The sequence below is a fragment of the Mobula hypostoma genome, chromosome 15 (assembly GCF_963921235.1).
Source record: "Mobula hypostoma chromosome 15, sMobHyp1.1, whole genome shotgun sequence".
In the NCBI taxonomy this organism is placed as follows: domain Eukaryota; kingdom Metazoa; phylum Chordata; class Chondrichthyes; order Myliobatiformes; family Myliobatidae; genus Mobula; species Mobula hypostoma.
Window position 1 is genome coordinate 54,809,864 of NC_086111.1, and position 18,440 is coordinate 54,828,303.

An 18,440-nucleotide genomic window follows, 5' to 3' on the forward strand; every position below is an offset into this window, starting at 1 on the left:
GCACATGGATTGGTAGTGATTCTTCTTAAAGAAGGATGTGATCTGTGAAAGTAATTACCTGACATAATGCCAGTCACTGGCGAATATGGGAGATGTGTACACAAGATATTGTAGCGAACATGAAGATCCTTTAATTGCTGCCCCCTTCTCAGAGTGCATCATGTGCATACTCGTTTTTTTGTGATTATCAACATCCTAAGTTGCCCCATAATGTTTCAAATACTGAAAGGAGTGGACAAGATGTGCACTACTCAAACAATATTTTAGATAACATAGCTGATACTGGATAAACCTCAGTTGAATTAAGGTGACTGACACCCAGAATCTTCATTCAGAGGGTGGTGAGAGTGTGGAATGTGCTGTCACCACAAGTGGTGAAGCAACATTTAAGAGAATTCTGGATAGGTACGTGGATAATAGGGGTATGGAGGGCTATGGTCACAGTGCTGGTCAATGGGAACAGGTAGTCTAAATGGTTTCAGCATGGACTAGATGGGCAAAAGGGTCTGGTTCTGTGCTGCATTTCTCTGACTCTGGTGTCCCAGCCAATTGCTCTGTCATTGCCAACAGAGATGTCCACTCACCCAATCTGATACGTGTAAAACGGATTTTATGCGCACATCATTTAAAAATCTGTGCACTAATCAGTCAAATTCAACAGATATGTTATAACACCCTGTTTCATGTAACTCTTACCATGACATATAAGCAATGGAGATGGAGTCAAAGTGATTTGACTCACAGAATTTATACTTGCCAAGTATTTTCTTTCCCATTGTGGTTCAAACAATATTATTTGCACAATCAAGCTGTTCTCCTTTCTACCATCTTCCTTGCTATGTCCTGGAAAATATTCTCTTGAAAGGTGCAAGTGTATTTACTGTACACACATTTACTTTCTGCAATGCCATGAAGCTATGTAAAAATAAATCAGTTCATCACAAGGTCATTCAAGCCGTTGATCCCTTAACTATCAGTGGGAATATCAAAAGACAATTTTTCAGCAAAATTTATTTGTGTGTACTTTTAGATTAATGTAATTCATTTTGATCCTTCTAAAATAAAAAAATTTTAAAAGTTCATACATTAAAGGAATCAGTGATTACACAGCTTACTACTTTATCACAAAGGAGAATTTGTGATTGAAGAGTTAAGTAATTTTTTTGTGTAAATTATTAAGTGAATTTTGAGTATTGTCCACCACATGCCTTTCTATATCAATATTTATTTAAAACTTTTGACATTGTCATGTGAAATAATGACTGTGTAACAGTTACTATTTTTCAGCAAAACAGAAAAACTTCCTGATTTATTATTAAGCATTTGACCTCAGCTGTTAGATATTAATACTACTTATGTAAGAAGCACCTTGACTAAGAAAGATTTGACTGTTCAAGCCAAGAAATCAAAGCACCATGAGAATAGTCAAAGGGTAGGTGACAGTCAGATACCTTATTCTGACCCTATAGATTGATATCAAGGAAATATACCACATCTCTAAATCCAGCATATAGAACAAACATTGAAGATAGATAACTGAATGAGTTCAGGGCTTAGGTTAAATTGGTAAATGTTCCAAGCATATCTCAAAAGAAGCTCCCAGGAGTGAGATGGTATTTAAATTACATTAATGAGGCCAGAGGCATCTGATTTTGCTTACTTTGAGAAGATTTGTACAACTTGGAAGACTGGAGGTTAAAACAAGGTGAAGCCATTTTTGGAGACAATGAGTGTGTTTCCTGGCATTAGAAGTTGCTTCACGTCAAACCCCAAACTCCATTCCTCCTGCTCCCCACCACCAAAATGCTCCTTTATCCTTGACCCCCCCGCCTGCCTTTGAATCCTCTCACACACAGACATACAGTATATCTGGATCAGTGATCGGTCTGTACCTTCTTGTTTTAGGACTCCACCCAAAATCACTTTCCCTCTCCCTCCCCCAGAGGCTAGAGGTCAGTCCCATCTAACCTGAGCCTGGTGATGAATCACATTGCTGACTGGAAGGAAAGCTTGTCATGCAGACTTACTTCTGGGGAGGGAACTTCTTCTGTTGCATAGCGACACAGAAATTATTTAAAGAACCCATGCATTGAAATTCCACTGTACATTAGACATAATAAAATTGTAAACACATTCTTTCATAATTCACTTACCACTTCATTGCACCTGGAACACAAAGGAATACCTACCACCCAGATTTTTTTTTATGTTTGATCATGTTGTAGAAATTTCCATTCACAATGCAAAGCAATAGCAGGATAATATTAGAATCTTCTAAAAGCACTCCTTCCTATAAATAATTTTGAAATGCCATGTTGCCTAATTATTTTTGTTCTGCACAGCTTCTTTTTTTTTACTCTTACCCTCTTTTAGAGCAAGGAACAAATATATTCTATGAAAGGAAATGTCAATTTTTTTCTGGTAAAAGCATTACTTTATACTTGAGACGAAAAAATAAAGAATTAACCTTTAAAAATAACTTAATAATTTAGGTAGTGACATTTGTAAAGGAAGCAAAAGCAGAGACAAAGGATTTGTATTTTCTTGCTTAAATTCATCTGCATGGTAATGTAGATACTGTTGTGCATCCTCTGATTTCATCTATTTGATTATTCTCAGAATATGTGGAATGCACTGAGATTACCCCATCTGTATCATTTACTCAAAAGGGAAATATTCACACAGTATTATCTATAGCTAAGTGTAGCATTTAACATAAAGCACCTACTACTTTCTAGAAATTAGTGTGCGGTAACCATCATATAGACTCACTCTCCCTCACTTCCTGCTTGTTACAAAACAATTGTTTGGAGAAGACTGCATACATGAATTCTGACAGAAGAAAATATCATCCCTTTAAACTATATCATGAGTGAAAATGGAAGAAAGTGGTGGACAATAATGAATTCTCCTTTCCTGATAAGTTTATGTACAGTTAACAGATAACAAAAATACCTGCCATTTCTAGTGAGAAGTTGGAGAAACTGTAGCAGCATCTTTATCCATCACTTATTTTGTACTCAGCGGTTGTGAAAGGAGAATTCTCTTTATAAGATATTTTTAAATGAATTTATCAATAGGATGGTTCTATTACTGATTTATTTTAAGAAACAGTATAATTTATTACAGTATTACATTGTTCATCCATACAACGATGGAATAGATTTGTCTAACATCACATCACAATCATATTAAGGATTTGAGAATCATCCACTCATTAGTTTTTATGTTTCTAGTTATAAGCGCTAACCTAACTAGATCATTTTATAATTAATCTTGATAGAACAATCGCTTAAATGTGATGTATTACTCACTAAACTGCTGAAATAGAATCCATATCTACAGGAAAGATACAATTCTGGGAAATATAAACACCCTATTCTTGTCAAAATATATTAATAGAATCGCTGAGCAGAGATAATCAATGTCAAAGTTACCAAAAACTGCTATCTCCAAAAAAGACTTTCCCAGTCTAAGACTCCATAGAATAATTATTAAACTAAATTATAAAGCAATGGTAGAGTCAAGGCATTCATTACAGCTTGTTATTTTCTTAGACGATATCTTAATTTTAATAGTACCTCAGATAAAAATGCAAACATTATGATTTCTGCTGTGATGACAGTGTTGAGATTAACAGTGTTCATAATTATTTGCATGTAAAACATACGCAGTTTTACATAAATATCCAGAAGCTGCTGACAGAGGTTTCTTTCATCTGAAGCTTGCACAATTGCAATCCTTGCCAAAAGGTTTGACACTGAAATCAATATTAGGCACTCTTAGGTCCACTTGCTCACCAGTGCCAAATTAAAGGTGGCTAAAATAACTGGGTCTGGTTCATTTAACAGTTTTAACACTGAAAAAACGATAATAACTACGGATCTGAAAAAAATAAATTTTGCAAATGTGGAGTTTTATTCCCTGAAAGGATTTTATTTCTGTCAAACTCTTTTACCTCTTTTTTTTAACCTCTGTCCATGAATCACAATATATTGTTTTCTTTGTCATTTAATTCTGATTTATATTTCCTTTCTTCCAGTTATGTGTTTTAATGGAAATGCGTTGATCTCCTGTAGAGGGCGCTGTGCTGAAAAAGAGACACTCCCACCCCCCATTCCCCCAATTAGTAGAAACTTCTACTGATAAATTCATGACGATTTCTTTGGTAGTTTTTAATAAAGTGAATAGTGATAGCCATTCCTTTGCTAATAAGAACAAAATCATTTCCAAATTTCCATAAATTCTACTGATGTGTAAAAATAAGGATATTATAAATGATGCCTTTGATATGGTGACCAGTAAATTGTGTTAGTTTCTTTTTATAATATTATAATAGTAATAATATTCATCTGTGAGTGTAGTATGCACATTTCCACATACAATTCAAATGTTTAACTAAAATATTTATTATACTTTACAATTCAGATATATTTATAGTTTTTGTTCGATATCAAACTATGATGACAATAGTTTCTCCTCTTCAAGGTTTTTTTTTTAAGATTATCTTTTTCAACCACAGCCATGTGGGCTTGAAACGGTAAAGCTGACGAATACTTGAAGCAGAAGATGGATGAAGAACTTTAAACAATAAAGGAAGAACAGCTGTTTCTGAATAGGAAATAAGTGTCCGTGGATTTTGCCGCATTCACCCTGCGCTCAACTCAAAAATTCAATAATTCCATTATGTATTTTTTGCAAAAATGGCAGATCTAACTTTCAAAATTATAAAAAAGCATTTTATCCAAGATGCAAATTCTCTTGAAATGGATGGTTTAAGAAAGTACAGACTAAATTATATTTAAGTACTAACAAAGTCATAATAGTTAGCAGAGATGGTTTTGCTAAACCTCTCACAATATGAGCATAGGCCTAAGGTAGCAGGCTGACGATCATTATTATACTGTGAATCTATGTGACAACTGTAAGAATATAGTAAACCAGCTTTGTTTGTTATGTAGCAATTTTTATGTATATAAAAACATGAGAGAAAATGTCTAATATAAAAAAAATCTCTAAGTTGATAAATTTCTCAGATTCATCACATTAATGGCACTGTTTGCAAATCAGGAAAACATTTGTTAAAATGATTGAATCTGCATCAATAACGACTGTATTGCCTACTACAATACTGGAAATACTCAAGACCGCATTGGCAAATTAATGATGATACCACGTAAAACATTCATTTCTCAGTGCAGAGCAAAGAAAATATAACAGCAAAAGTAATGAGGTGAAGCATAAATTGAACCTTTTACAAATATTAGTAATATTCTAAGAACTATCTTCACTTTACACTAATAATAATTACAAGGTTGCATTTAAAAACACATTTGACTTTTTGTGGTTAATATCAACATAACCTGGTTAAATATTTTGTTGATTTAAATGCTTCTGATAAAGATCTTAGTACAGGTATTATGTATTTCCTAAAAAAAATTAATAAAAATGGACAATGCTGGAATATAACATCATAAGACATGGCAAATTAATTCTAAATATAACATGTTCCAGATAAATTAACTTCCATCTTATTGCTCCTCTCACATCCCTTTCTGGACACCCCAAATCACTTTCCAGCTATTGCTTTTTCCAATAGTAATCATTGTTCTAGTACAAAAACGAAAACGTCAAATTCATGTGGAGCAAGATGCACAGATGGTAATGGCTACAGAAAACTTGTTATGGTTTCACTGAGCGAGGGGTAAATATTTACAGGTATTATTGAATCTTTTAAATACGTCAGAGGAAAAGAAGCCTTGGTTTATTGCTTCGTGCAAAGGACATTTCTTCTGACAGTGCAATATCTCCTCAGCACTACACAGGGTGCCAGCCCTGATTTTGTGCTCAATGGGGGTTTAAGGGTAGGGGGTTGCAGTGGAGTGAAATATTAATTGGTTCTTTTTATCTTCACATTCTTTGATAAGGTTTCACTTACATTTTAAATTGTGCAAAATATCTTCCTGCTGAGCTATCACAGTTAGAGAGCAGTAATGTATCTTTCTAGTTGCACAGTTCCAGATCCTGAATATGACACAGAACAACAAAAACTATTACGGGACTAATGATAATGTCCGGATGAAACCGTGGAGAAAAACTGAACATATTTTAGATGTTTAACGATAGGGACTTTAGGAGAATATTTTGCACCAATCGTTAGTGAGCTAACAATTGTGAAATTGAAATAAAAAGCAGCAGCGGTAAGTTATTTCTCAATCCTTTCATCACAAGCGTTGTAATGATGCCTAAGTATTAAATAGAAAAGCATAGAATCTCATAATACAATTACTTGAGACAAAATCACCATGCATTAAAACGTGCTTTCACTTATAAGAAACACGATCTTCTGCCACTTGTCTTAATGCGTGTGTATGGAACCTTCTCGCTTGTGAAAACACCCACAATGCAACATTACTACATCTATTTGTTATATTTTGCATGGGCTTAATACTTTATCTCGAAAAATCATATTGCGGCATTAACAGATTTCTTTTTCAAAGTGACCCATTCCCTTTAAACAACAGGCCGAACAGCAGCATATCATGTGTTTTCCGTTTACAATCATTATGGCCTTATACTCATTTTGTTCAAGTTACTCTTTTGATACAGGCTCAAATCGTATTCGTCATGACAATAGTAATTTAATGAACTGAGAAGCATCTTTCAGATTCTTGCAGCAATGCACCAGAATATTATCCAGCAATGCACCTGAACAGACAGATAAGATACTCATTTCCCTTATCTATAATGGTGTAATACATCCCACATTGGACCGAAATGACAACGGAATGAAGTAAGGGTGTGCGGTGCAGAAATCACACACAACGTGTACAGCACTCTATTTTCACTCTGTGTATTCAAGAAGTCGTGCAAAGTTAAATAGCTGCCAGCCAAACCACTAAAGTTAATCTTGTAGTCTGCTAACTAAGCCAAAATGGTTTTTTAAATAAGCATCAGTCATGATAGAATGACATAAATCTTTGCTTCTGCAATGTAAAGCAGTGCCAAACGTGTTCAATTATATTCACATCCGTTAAAATGGAATGACTAATACTATGGCTTTTCCAGGGGACCAGCTACTTAAAATGCATGTCAGTTGTCTTGTGTCAATTAAGTTCAAAAACAAAGGTTCTAAAATTAGAACTGAAAAAAAATGTTGTTACCTTCTGCAGGAATTGCGAACCCGAATATTTGGCTGAAATAGACTTGATTTCACCTCCAAAGGCGGAAGCCCAGAGTTTTACCCTGAAATAACATTAAAATACGGTGACATATATTACAATGGAGAAAGAGCAAAACCAATTTAACTTCCGGTTGAAAGCCACAGAAAGTAATTCTCATTTCTTATCAAACAATATTCGATTAATTTTGTCACTTGCTAAGCAAAGTATAACGTTTTCACATCGATGATGTTTGAGATGCGAATATTAATGTGCATTTTCAACATAACAAGCCCTCTAAACTATCATTTTTCGCAGAACATAATGTTATGTTTCATGATGCATAGAGATCTTGCAGCATTGCAAAACACTAGTATTAGCCAACTTTACATATGATCCTCTAGGCAGTTCTTTAACTTTCATCACAAAAACTGACGGGCATGCATGCAAAGGACGAGAATTCAAGACTTACACATTAAGGGGGATCTGTTGTGATTCTTTCGCGTGCGCCCGTGTGATGCTGAAAAATGCCCACACGATTACAGAGAAGCTACAGAAAGCCTGTAAAATATGCATATCTCTCTTCATTATTGTACTTTCCCAGATCAGAACGACTTGCCGAATTGGAGTTCATCTGATTAATAATGGAGTTTCTCAGACCCAAATGGATAGCGGGCTCATCTTCATCTGTGGGACATCCCAGTTAAGACAAAAAAAAACCGGGGAAGCAACTGAAAAGAGCAGTGAGTTCAAAATATTGCTGCTGCTATTATATCCGTGGTAGGGAGACCGTTTCTACCTTTACTGCAGGATATTGTATTTACTTCTTAACAACTCTGCAGTATGCAGTCCCCTGTATAATATCATCTTTCGGTAACCTACTGCCGGTCCAGTATGCCCTCTGCTACAGGCCACAAGAATCTATTGATTTCAACAGAGTAAGCTATCTTCTCACAATTAATGCTCACTGTATAGATGTAAAGCTGCCTGCAGGCTCCCTTTATCTTCCTGGTAACCTCGAGCATTCATCCCACATCTAGTCACGCAGCGCTGGTTCACCGGAGCAGGCATTAACGAAAAGTGCTGATGAAAGCCGGTAAGAGCACTGAGTGAAAACTGTGACACAATGCTTCCTCCAGGACTGATCGCCGGCTGACTGAGGAGCACTTTGCTGTAGCCTGATTGGAATGGGGGGGGGGGAGCGGGGGCGGTGGGGGGTTCAGCTCAAAGTGACTCGCGGACCTTACACTTGAGGTGGTGAACACCCACAGGAGACGTCCCAATTCATTTAGTGCGCCGCTGTCGACAGCTTCTCCTATTCAGCTTATGGGGTGGAGTTGACTTCAAACTGAATCGAGTAACTCTCGGAAATAACGCTTGTAGGCAAATTATCACATAAAAATAAACGGGAGTCACATTGTCGATACAATCCAAGATCAAAAATCAAAAAGTTTTAAAGTGAACTGACTGTATCCATCTGGTCTGCAACAAATTCAATTAAATCTCGCAGTCCAGAATTACCGCACTGGCGTGTTTAAAAAGACTTAAAAGGCCGATGAATGAAAGGAAATGCAACATAAGTAAATCAATGCAGAGTAAGTGACTCAGCCTTGTGAATGAATAATTAATTTCTTCATGTGGAGGAATCCCCTTGGTGAAGTGTGTGTAAGATCACAAGCTTAGACAGAACCTAATACCGCTTCACCTGGGACATCTATCACTTATGCTCGTTCCCGTTACACGGGACCTATCGTATATATCATGCAAAGTGGCCTTTTAAAAGGCAAAGTTACCCCGACAATCGACTCAATCAGCTAGTTTGAAAAGCAAAGAAAATCTGCAGATTCTGTAAATCTCACACAGAGACGGAAAATCTGCGTCAAGCAGCATCCGTGGAGAAAGAAAGCAAGTCCACATTAGCATTAGCGAGTCTCAGAACGTTCAACATGACATGGCATAAACGCGACACATCAGTCGGTCAGAATGGATCTAACCAGGACTTGCCTTTTCTGTTAATCCTTTGGACAAAGACATTGCCACATTTGAGTAAACAAATCCCCTTTGGATGGTGAGCCTGAAATGGATTTGAACTAAAAGCAAAGGCATCATTAGATGTGATTTTAAATTACCTTGTTACAAAGCAGCTTGCAAGGAAGTGCAAGTTCTTGTGATTGTACTGTTCATCTTTGCCTGTGTGGTGTGTGGATCACACAGTCTGTACCCCTCAATAAAACACAGTTTGTGGACTATTCCCTAAATCAAAACTATTGTTATTACATTTTAAGCACTCCACTCCCAAAACACACAGTTTATTCAAATTTTCTTTCTTTTCCTAAAGTTCTCCTGTATGTCTACATCAGCTGGCCCCTTCCTCACTTCATTATTGACTGATCACTAAATCATTATAAGCATTGCTGAGACCATTCCCATTAATAAATGTGTATGGAGATCTCTTTGACTTTGTCTGTGTTCTTCAGTTCTCAGCACTCCTGAATGGATTCATCTCCGTAGCAATGACATAGAGTCCTCTGCTACTTATCCCAAAATATTTATTGCATTTCCTATATCACCCCTTCTTGCCTTGCCTGTGAGATCACTTCAGTGTTTCAGCTTCTCATGTTTCAGTGTCTCATGTGATATCTTCGATTAACCCACCTTCACCATTTCATACAAACTGAGGAAATGAAAAGCAGAAGCTGTAGATGCTGGAAATCCAAATTTAAAACAGAAAATGCTGGAAAGAGTCAGCAGGCCATGCAGCATCAATAGGGAAAGAAAAATGCAGATGAACAACCTTTGAGCTGAACCATTAACTCTGTTGCTCTCTTTTCTTAGATGCTGTCTGACATTCTGAATCCTGCCAGCGTTCACGGCTTTATTCATGAAAGTGGTGAACTTCATTCATTATTCTGTTCCTATTCATTACCCAGTCATGAATAGAAGACAGTCTTAGCGTCTGTTTGACCCTGATAGCTTCCCATGAGTGAAGTTATCTTACTTCTTACTACCAATGGCACTGAAATTCTGATAAAAAGGTCATCACCTCCAGGTTCAACTCCAATGCTCTTCTCACAACTCTCCACTCTACAGAAATCTGATCGCATCCAAAAGTTTACCACATGCAGTTTATTCCATCTGAAGATCACATCAGCTAATCGCTTATCTACACCAATTCTTCAAATATTGATTCTTTGAACTTTGACCTTCAAGGCTTTGTCTCACTTTTAACATTCTGGTCCCAATTCACATGCACTAATCTTCTGAATGCATTCCTTTCATCTTCATACTCTGTTACACTTCCATTCCATCACTACTAATAGCAAAACTATGAGCCAATGCAGCTTTGCATTTATTACCTAAACTCCTTTTCCTCATTTAAATGGTACCCTTTGGGAACACTGTTCAAGGACGTGTGGTAGTTCCACTCAATAATAACATGCATTAACAACATTCCACTTCATTGATTATATTGTATTGTTATTCTATTATGTTTGTTGTATCTACTGCGATTTGTTGTTCCTTTTTGCACTTTGTGGTGCATCAGGTGGCATTTTTGCTGTTTCCGTAGCACTTAACTGTTTTTTACGAGGCCGAGCTGCTAGCTCGACACTCAACCCAGCACGGATGGAAAGCACACAAGGAGGCGGCCTGATTCAAACTCAGGACCATTCGCTTCAAAGTCCAGTGCTGATTCTACTTCACCGCTTGCTGGATATCTACTGCAATTGCCCACAAGAAAATAAATCTCTGAGTTGAATTTGGAGACATATGTACTTTGATAATAAATTTACTATGAACTTTTAACTACATGTCTCAATTACTTCTGTTTCTCTATTGGTGCAACATATAAATCTTAAATGTGTTGCAGTTTCCTCTCAAACTTACGCTATTCAATCACTGCTTTCAGAATCACCACCACGATCATTGAGCTCATAATTCTACACCCTGGTTAACATATACTTTCACCTCTGTAACTCTGATACCTTGATTTTTTTCCAACTCATCTATTGTTGAATTTTTTATGTGTAGTTATCTTCTGTGCCAGCTTGTGTTCATCTTATTGCCCTCCCATTTTCCGATTTTCCATAAAATTGAGCTTATTTAAAATTCTGCCTTTGTCTAATCCTACACTACACCACACCAGCATATTTTATTTGTATTTACGCCCAATACCCTTCATTCCTACCTCTAGCTCCATAGCCTCCCCTAAAATTGGTATGGGAAGCCCACAAAGTTGGCTTTCTGCATTGTACTTACAGCTTTAGCCTTAGGGAATATTATAAAATATATCAACATTAATTGACTTGGATTAAGATTTAACTGTTTCCAACATTCATTGCTTCCACTGTAAACTGTTCATTACATTTAGAATGCTATTGCTTGACATTTTAGCCATGTTACGTGTTTCAGTGTTGACCAGAGAGTATATTTTTATTTCATTTAGAAATATGGCACGGTATCTGGCCCTTTCACAAGCCCAAACCACCCAACTACACCCATACGACCAAATAACCTACTAACTCATAATTCTTTGGAATGTGGGAGCGCCCAGACTGAGCGTACGAACTCTTTACCGACAGTGGTGGGAAGTGATCCTGGGTCGCTGGTGCTGGTAATAACATTAAGCTAACCGCTTACACTACTGTGCCATCCCAGCATTATAATTGAGCAACTTAATAAGTATATTGATCCCATACAGATAAAATATCTGGTGACAAGGGCTAATGTGGCTCAGCTGGGAATACAGATCAAGAACATCTTCAACACAGTTAAAGTTTTGCATAAAAAGAACTGTATCAGGAGAACGTAATTTGTTCAGGTCCCATTCTTTACTTGTGCTTACAGAACTATTCACTTAAACTATTGCACTGATTTTCTAGCAAGAATGAAAAGCCTTGAGAATGAAAGGAGTTATAGCTTAAGTAAATCAATGACTCAAGCCTATGGATAAATAATTAATTTGTTGACATAGAGGAACTTCCTTGGTAAAGTAGACATACGATCACAATCTGGCAAACAATGTGGGGATCTATTCAGTCTGGCATGTTTCTCCCTTCTTCTGACAACGGGCTGAATTTTAACTCATGCAAGTAGCTTGGTAGGGATTGGTTAAATGTGCGGAAAGTGTTAACAGAGCAGGAGGCCTCAATCAGCCCACTCACTTCTGCATTCTGATTTCAGGCTGTCTGAGAGCAACCCTCGAGAGAGACATAATGCCAATTTCAATATGTTGATCACATAGTTACAGTGATTTTACCATGGGTTTGTAAGTGTAGCTGTGAGTCAATAGTTTCCCAGGCATCTTGAAGCTCAGCTATGAAGGAACAGAGAAAGCACTGGTATTAAGTGTTCAGCAGGGAGATGCATGTTACTGAAGGCCATTCCCACCACACAGGGTGTACCAACAGATATAAACTTCCTTATTGTCTCCAGAGTCTCTGAGTCTTACACAAGATGAACAGGCACCAGCAAATAAATGTATAAAAGAGGAATAAGATGCATAGGAGTGTGAATGGTAGTGATATCACAAGAGAAAGAAAAAGCACCTTGTTGGATAGGAGCAGGCTAAGAAGTTGTGCGAGAAATACAACAAAGATTTAGTATTGACGTACGTATAACAAAGAAAAGTGATGAAAAAGCATGATGTGTGATCGGCATAAACAGAACAAGATAGAGAGTCAATAGAAATGTGCCCTAAAAATGGTGAGGACAGGGTGCTCAGTTATCATTAAACAGATTATGCAAAAAGGAAAGATAAAAAAAATGGAACTGAATAGGGAAGATATAACAGTTTCTGGAAAAAAGTTTGTCCTTTAGGTCAGATTCTATTTGATTAGAGTTAAGAAGGAAATGGAGTACAATCACCCTGCTGGAAGTTTGCAGCAAATAGCGAGATGCCAGTGGAGGAGCAAATCACCAAAAAATTACAGAAAAGTGCAAGAAATACAAGAGTGTTGATATTGATGACTAATTACCTAAATATTGATTAGGGTAAAGTTATGGAAGAGGAAAAGTGTCAGGTCTGCAAGGATAGGCATCTTCCAGTCGCCACCCAGCAAACAGGAGTCAACTGCCACTCACTTCCAACTGATCACCCTCAGAACCAAGGATGGTAGAAGGTGGTCCAGTGTACATGGTTCGCCATCTGGTGAAATCATGTGGTCATGAGCAGGGTGTGGAGTACTTGATTGAATGGGCAGGGTTTGGCTGGAGGAGAGGTCTCGGGTACCATCAATTTCATCTTGGGTTCACCACATATCAAGGAGTTCCCCAGCTGGATCATCCTGGGGCATTAGGTGCTGGCCATATGAGGAGTAAGTCCTGTCAAGCCTGCACAAACAGACACTCCCAGTCTTCACGTAGATAATAGGAGTCACCTGCCACTTGTTTTCGACTCATTACCTGCAGCCTATTTAAACCCACCTCTCATCCACAGTCCTTTGTTCACCCATTGAACCAAGCAGCCTTAAACAGTTGCTCCCAGCCTTCAAATACCTTGTTGCCTTGTCATGTTAAGTATACGTTCTCTTGTTTTGTAGCCCCTCGTGGCTTTTTATTTTACAGTTTATTAGAAAAATATCATTTACTGCTAAATCGTCTCCATGCTCTGTTTTTGGGTGAGCCTCCTCTACACTTCCTGACAGGAAGTTGGGGTGGAGTGGATGGTGGGGAGGAGGAATTTCTGAGTTGTGTCCAGGAGAACTTCATTGACCTTATGTTACCATGCCCGTTAGCTCAAAAATAAGGGAACACAGATTTAAGGGTTTAGGCAAAGATATGGAGGAATGTGAGGAAGAACATTTCATTTGCAGAGAGTGCTGATGACCAGGAAAATTGCTGCTAACAAAATGATGGAAATAAATCCAATCATAATTTCTAATGGAAATTTCAAAGCAAATTAACTTGCAGGGCATGGAAACGGAATGAGAAAATGGGAGAGATTGGACTGCGCTAAGAGAGCTATATGGATCTATTGAGCTGATTGGCCTCTGGCTGGGTACAGCTGGAAGAGAGGCTGCAATACAGGGGACCTGATGTCTACACTTCATCAGCTCCAGTGAAAATTAGCATTGGACTCCTTTCTTGGTTCAAATGAAATTATTTGCATAACCTTGCAGTCATCAGTACTGGATAGACTAGGTGATTTGCCAGGGCAGCCAACAATATCAACTTTATCTGTGACTAGACAAGCCGGTGACCCGTTGGGGCACCCTTTGAGAGAAAGGTAGTGCAGTCTTGACCATAATGTCCCCACTTCTCTATCCACACGGCAGAATTAGGCCGTCCATATTTTTTTACCCTAATGCTTGATGGAAGATACGAAGCAGTAACACCAAAGCCTCCAGGATGCTGATTTTTGTTGATGATGTGGTTGGTGCTCTCCTAAATGGACGTGATAACCCTGCCCTTTTGCTACGGTTGGTGTCGCTGCTGTGAGCGTTGTGAGGTACTGCTGAGGCTGGCTGTGCGCGTGCGTCATGGTGTCGCGTCACGGTTTCCATGGAAGGTGGAATCGGCTCAGGTTGTGGAAAGGGGGGCCCATTGATTGACAAGTGAGCAATGTTATATGAATAACCCTGAGCTTTGCATGCATTCTGTAAGTTAGCGCATTTTAAGTCGATTTAGTCAAAAAAGTGCCGACGTAATGTGCCGTTTGGTCTAATTGGAGGTCACAAACAGAGCATGAGAATTTTAGTAGTATATAGATTAGAGACACCAGAATGAGTGGGTGATTAGGCTCCTGGTATTGACAGAAATGTGTTGCAATCAAACCACTGCAAGTTTCCCAGAAGGGTTTAATAAATAAAACCCTTCCACTCCATAGACATGAAGGCTGTGTGCAACTACATGATCTTAGCGCAATTGTGCACAGAATTTTCAGCCATTGCTTTAGTATCTCCAATAAGATGATTCAGATTTAGATTTATTAAATCACATCTTCATCTGCATTTGCATTAACAACCAACACACCCAAGGATGTGCAGGGGGAAGCCTGCAAATACACCACACATTCCGGCATTAAATACCAACAATGGACAACACAGGAACACAACAATGCATTCAGAGACAACACAGAACATAACAAGCAACAACAGCAAAACAAGCCCTGTTCCTCCCTTCCTAATGAACACACACAGTACTCTAACCCCAGGGCAGGCTGTCTTCTACAGCCTCCAGCAAACTTGTGGATTCACAGACAGTGGAGCCTAACACAAGGCAGAGAATAACTAGCTGTTTGGAGCTGTTAGCCCATTAGATCATGGCTGATTACTGTGGTGAGAAATGTAACCAGGTGTTCCCACCAAAGAACCTGCAATTCAGTCGCTGACTATTGGGTTGGTATCCAAGAGGTATTTGCTTCCAAAGGGAGCAGAGATCTCTTAGTCAGGTCAGTAAACTGCTCACATAAAAACAATTTCAATTTTAAAATAAACTAGAAAATGACCTGACAGAAGCAAATACAGTGGAAGAAAATGGGTCATGACAAACTGTGATAGTTGCAGCAAGGCAAGAGTGTGCTGGCAGAGGAGGTGAGTCCAGAGGAGGTTTATGAGAATGATCCTGGAAATGAAAGGATTAAAGGCGTATGATGCTCAGGGTCCAAACTTGCCTAATATAGGAGAATGAGGGGGATCCCATTGAAAATTATTGAGTATTGAAAGGCCCAGATACTGTCGACACAGGGAGGTTGTTTCCTGTAATTGGGAAAACCAGGACCAGAGGGCACAGCCTCAGAATATAAGGACTTCCCTTTCGAACAGAGATGAGGAGGAACTTCTTTAGCCAGAGGGTGGTGAATATGTGGAATTCATTCAGACCAAATCATTGGGTATATTTAAAGTGGAGATTGATAGGTTCTTGATCAGTCAGGGCAGCAAAGGTTGCAGGGAGAAGGCAGCAGGATGGTGTTGAGAGAAATGATAAATCAGCCATGATGGAATGGCAGAGCAGACGTGATGGGTTGAATTGCCTAATTCTGCTCCATGCCTTGTGGTCTTATGGTTAAAATGGTGTGCTGACACTACAATCTCAAGCTGCAAAAAACTTCTGAGAGTTTTGTACAGCCTTTACTGAGTGTGGAAGTTCATAGAATGCATCCGTGATGGCTTTCTTGAGCAGCACGTTTAGTGAACCTACAAGGGAAAATGCTATCTTAGATCTAGTCCTGTGCAATGAGACACGTAAGATTAACGACCTTGTAGTCAGGGATCCTCTTGGAAAGAGTGATCATAGCATGATTGAATTTTGCATACAGATGGAGGGTGAAATAGTTAGATCGAAAACTAGTGTATTATGCTTGAACAAGGGAGACAACAATGGGATGAGGGAGGAGTTGGCTAATGTGGATTGGGAGCACAGTCTAACTGGTAGGACAGTTGGGGAACAGTGGAATACTTTCAAAGAGATTTTTCACAGTGCTCAACAAAAGTATATTCCAGTCAACAGTAAGTATGTGGAGAACCAGCCTTGGACAACTAAAAAAAATAAAAGATAGTATCAAATTAAAAGCTCATTTGCACAAAGTCACAAAGAGTGGTGGGAGGCTGGAGGATTGGGAAACTCTAAAAAGCAACAAAGAACAACTAAACAAGAAATAAGGAAAAGGAAGATAGAGTATGAAAGTAAACTAGCACAAAATATAAAAACAGATAGCAAAAGTTTTCATAAATACATAAAGCAGAAGAGGGTGGCTAAAGTCAACGTAGGTCCCTTGGAAGACGAGAAGGGGAAATTGATATTGGGTGAAAAGGAAATGGCTGAGGCATTGAACGACTATTTTGTGTTGGTCTTCACAGCGGAGGGCACGTCTAATACGCCAAAGAATGATGTTATGGATGAAATGGGAGGTGAGGACCTAGATAAAATCACCGTCATGAAAGAGATAGTGATGAACAACCTAGAGGGCCTGAAGGTAGATAGGTCCCCTGGTCCTGATGGGATGCATCCCAGGGTGCTGAAGGAATTGGCGGAGGTTATAGTAAACACGTTGGTAATCATTTACCAAAACTCTCTAAACTCTGGGCAGGTCCCAGCGGATTGGAAGACAGCAAATGTCACGCCACTTTTTAAAAAAGGATGTAGGTAAAAGACGGGCAACCATAGGCCAGTTAGCTTAACATCTGTAGTCGGGAAGATGTTTGAAGCTGTCATTAAGGAAGAAATAGCGAAACATTTAGAAAGCAGGGGTTCCATTAGACAGATGTAGCATGGATTCAGAAAGGGCAGGTCCTTTTTGACAAACTTACTGGAGTTCTTTGAGGACATAATGAGTGCAGTGAATAGAGGAGAACAGGTGGATGTCCTATACTTGGATTCCCAGAAGGCGTTCGATAAGATGCCGCACAGGAGACTTATAAATAAGATACGAATGCATGGAGTTGGAGGAAGTGTATTAGCATGGATCATGGATTGGTTAACCAATAGAAGGCAGAGAGTTGGTATAAATGGGTGTTTCTCCCATTGGCAGTCGGTGGTGAGTGGGGTGCTGCAGGGGTTGGCGCTGGGCCCGCAGCTGTTTACCATTTACATTGATGATTTGGAAGAGGGGATTGAGTGTAGTGTAGCAAAATTTGCTGATGACACTAAATTGAGTGGAAAAGCAAATTGTTCAGAGGATGTGGAGAGTCTGCAGAGGGATATAGATAGGTTAAATGAGTGGGCCAAGGCCTGGCAGATGGAATACAATGTTGGTAAATGCGAGATCATCCACTTTGGAGGGAATAATAGAAGAGCAGATTATTATTTAAATGGTGAAAGATTGCAGCATGCTGTTGTGCAGAGGGACTTGGGAGTGCTTGTTCATGAATTGCAAAAAGTTGGCTTGCAGGTACAATTCAAGAGCAGGGAGGTCATGCTGCAACTATACAGGGTATTGGTGAGGCCGCACTTGGAGTACTGTGTGCAGTTCTGGTCTCCATACTTGAGGAAGGATACACTGGCTTTGGAAGCAGTGCAGAGGAGGTTCACCAGGTTGATTCCAGAGATGAAGGGGTTAACCTTTGAGGAGAGATTGAGTTGCCTGGGACTATACTCTCTGGAATTCAGAAGAATGAGAGGGTATCTTATAGAAACATACAAAATTTTGAAAGGGATAGATAAGATAGAAGTAGGAAAGTTGTTTCCATTGATAGATGAGACTAGAACTAGGGGACATTGCTTCAAGATTCAGGGGAGAAGACTTAGGACAGAGATGAGGAGAAATTGTTTTTCCCAGAGAGTGGTGAATCTGTGGAATTCTCTGCCCAGGGAAGCAGTTGAGGCTTCTTCACTAAAGATACA

General features: G+C 38.8%; 1 protein-coding gene across 8 annotated transcripts in view; it reads right to left on the minus strand.

The window, feature by feature from the left end:
* Window positions 1-18,440, minus strand: part of cacna2d3a (calcium channel, voltage-dependent, alpha 2/delta subunit 3a) — an 892,602-nt gene that overhangs the window by 785,655 nt on the left and 88,507 nt on the right. For 5 of the 8 annotated variants that reach the window (XR_010020451.1, XM_063068078.1, XM_063068077.1 and 2 more), the window contains exons 1-2: window positions 7,633-8,072; window positions 7,164-7,245 (exon numbers count right to left, since the gene is read on the minus strand). Coding sequence is in view for 4 of the 8 variants with exons in the window: in XM_063068078.1 (XP_062924148.1) it covers window positions 7,164-7,245; window positions 7,633-7,748 (198 nt within the window). In the remaining 4 variants the exon portion in view is untranslated. Of the gene's footprint in view, window positions 1-7,163; window positions 7,246-7,632; window positions 8,073-18,440 lie in introns of those variants that run through there. The other 3 variants (XM_063068081.1, XM_063068079.1, XM_063068080.1) reach the window with 1 other exon arrangement.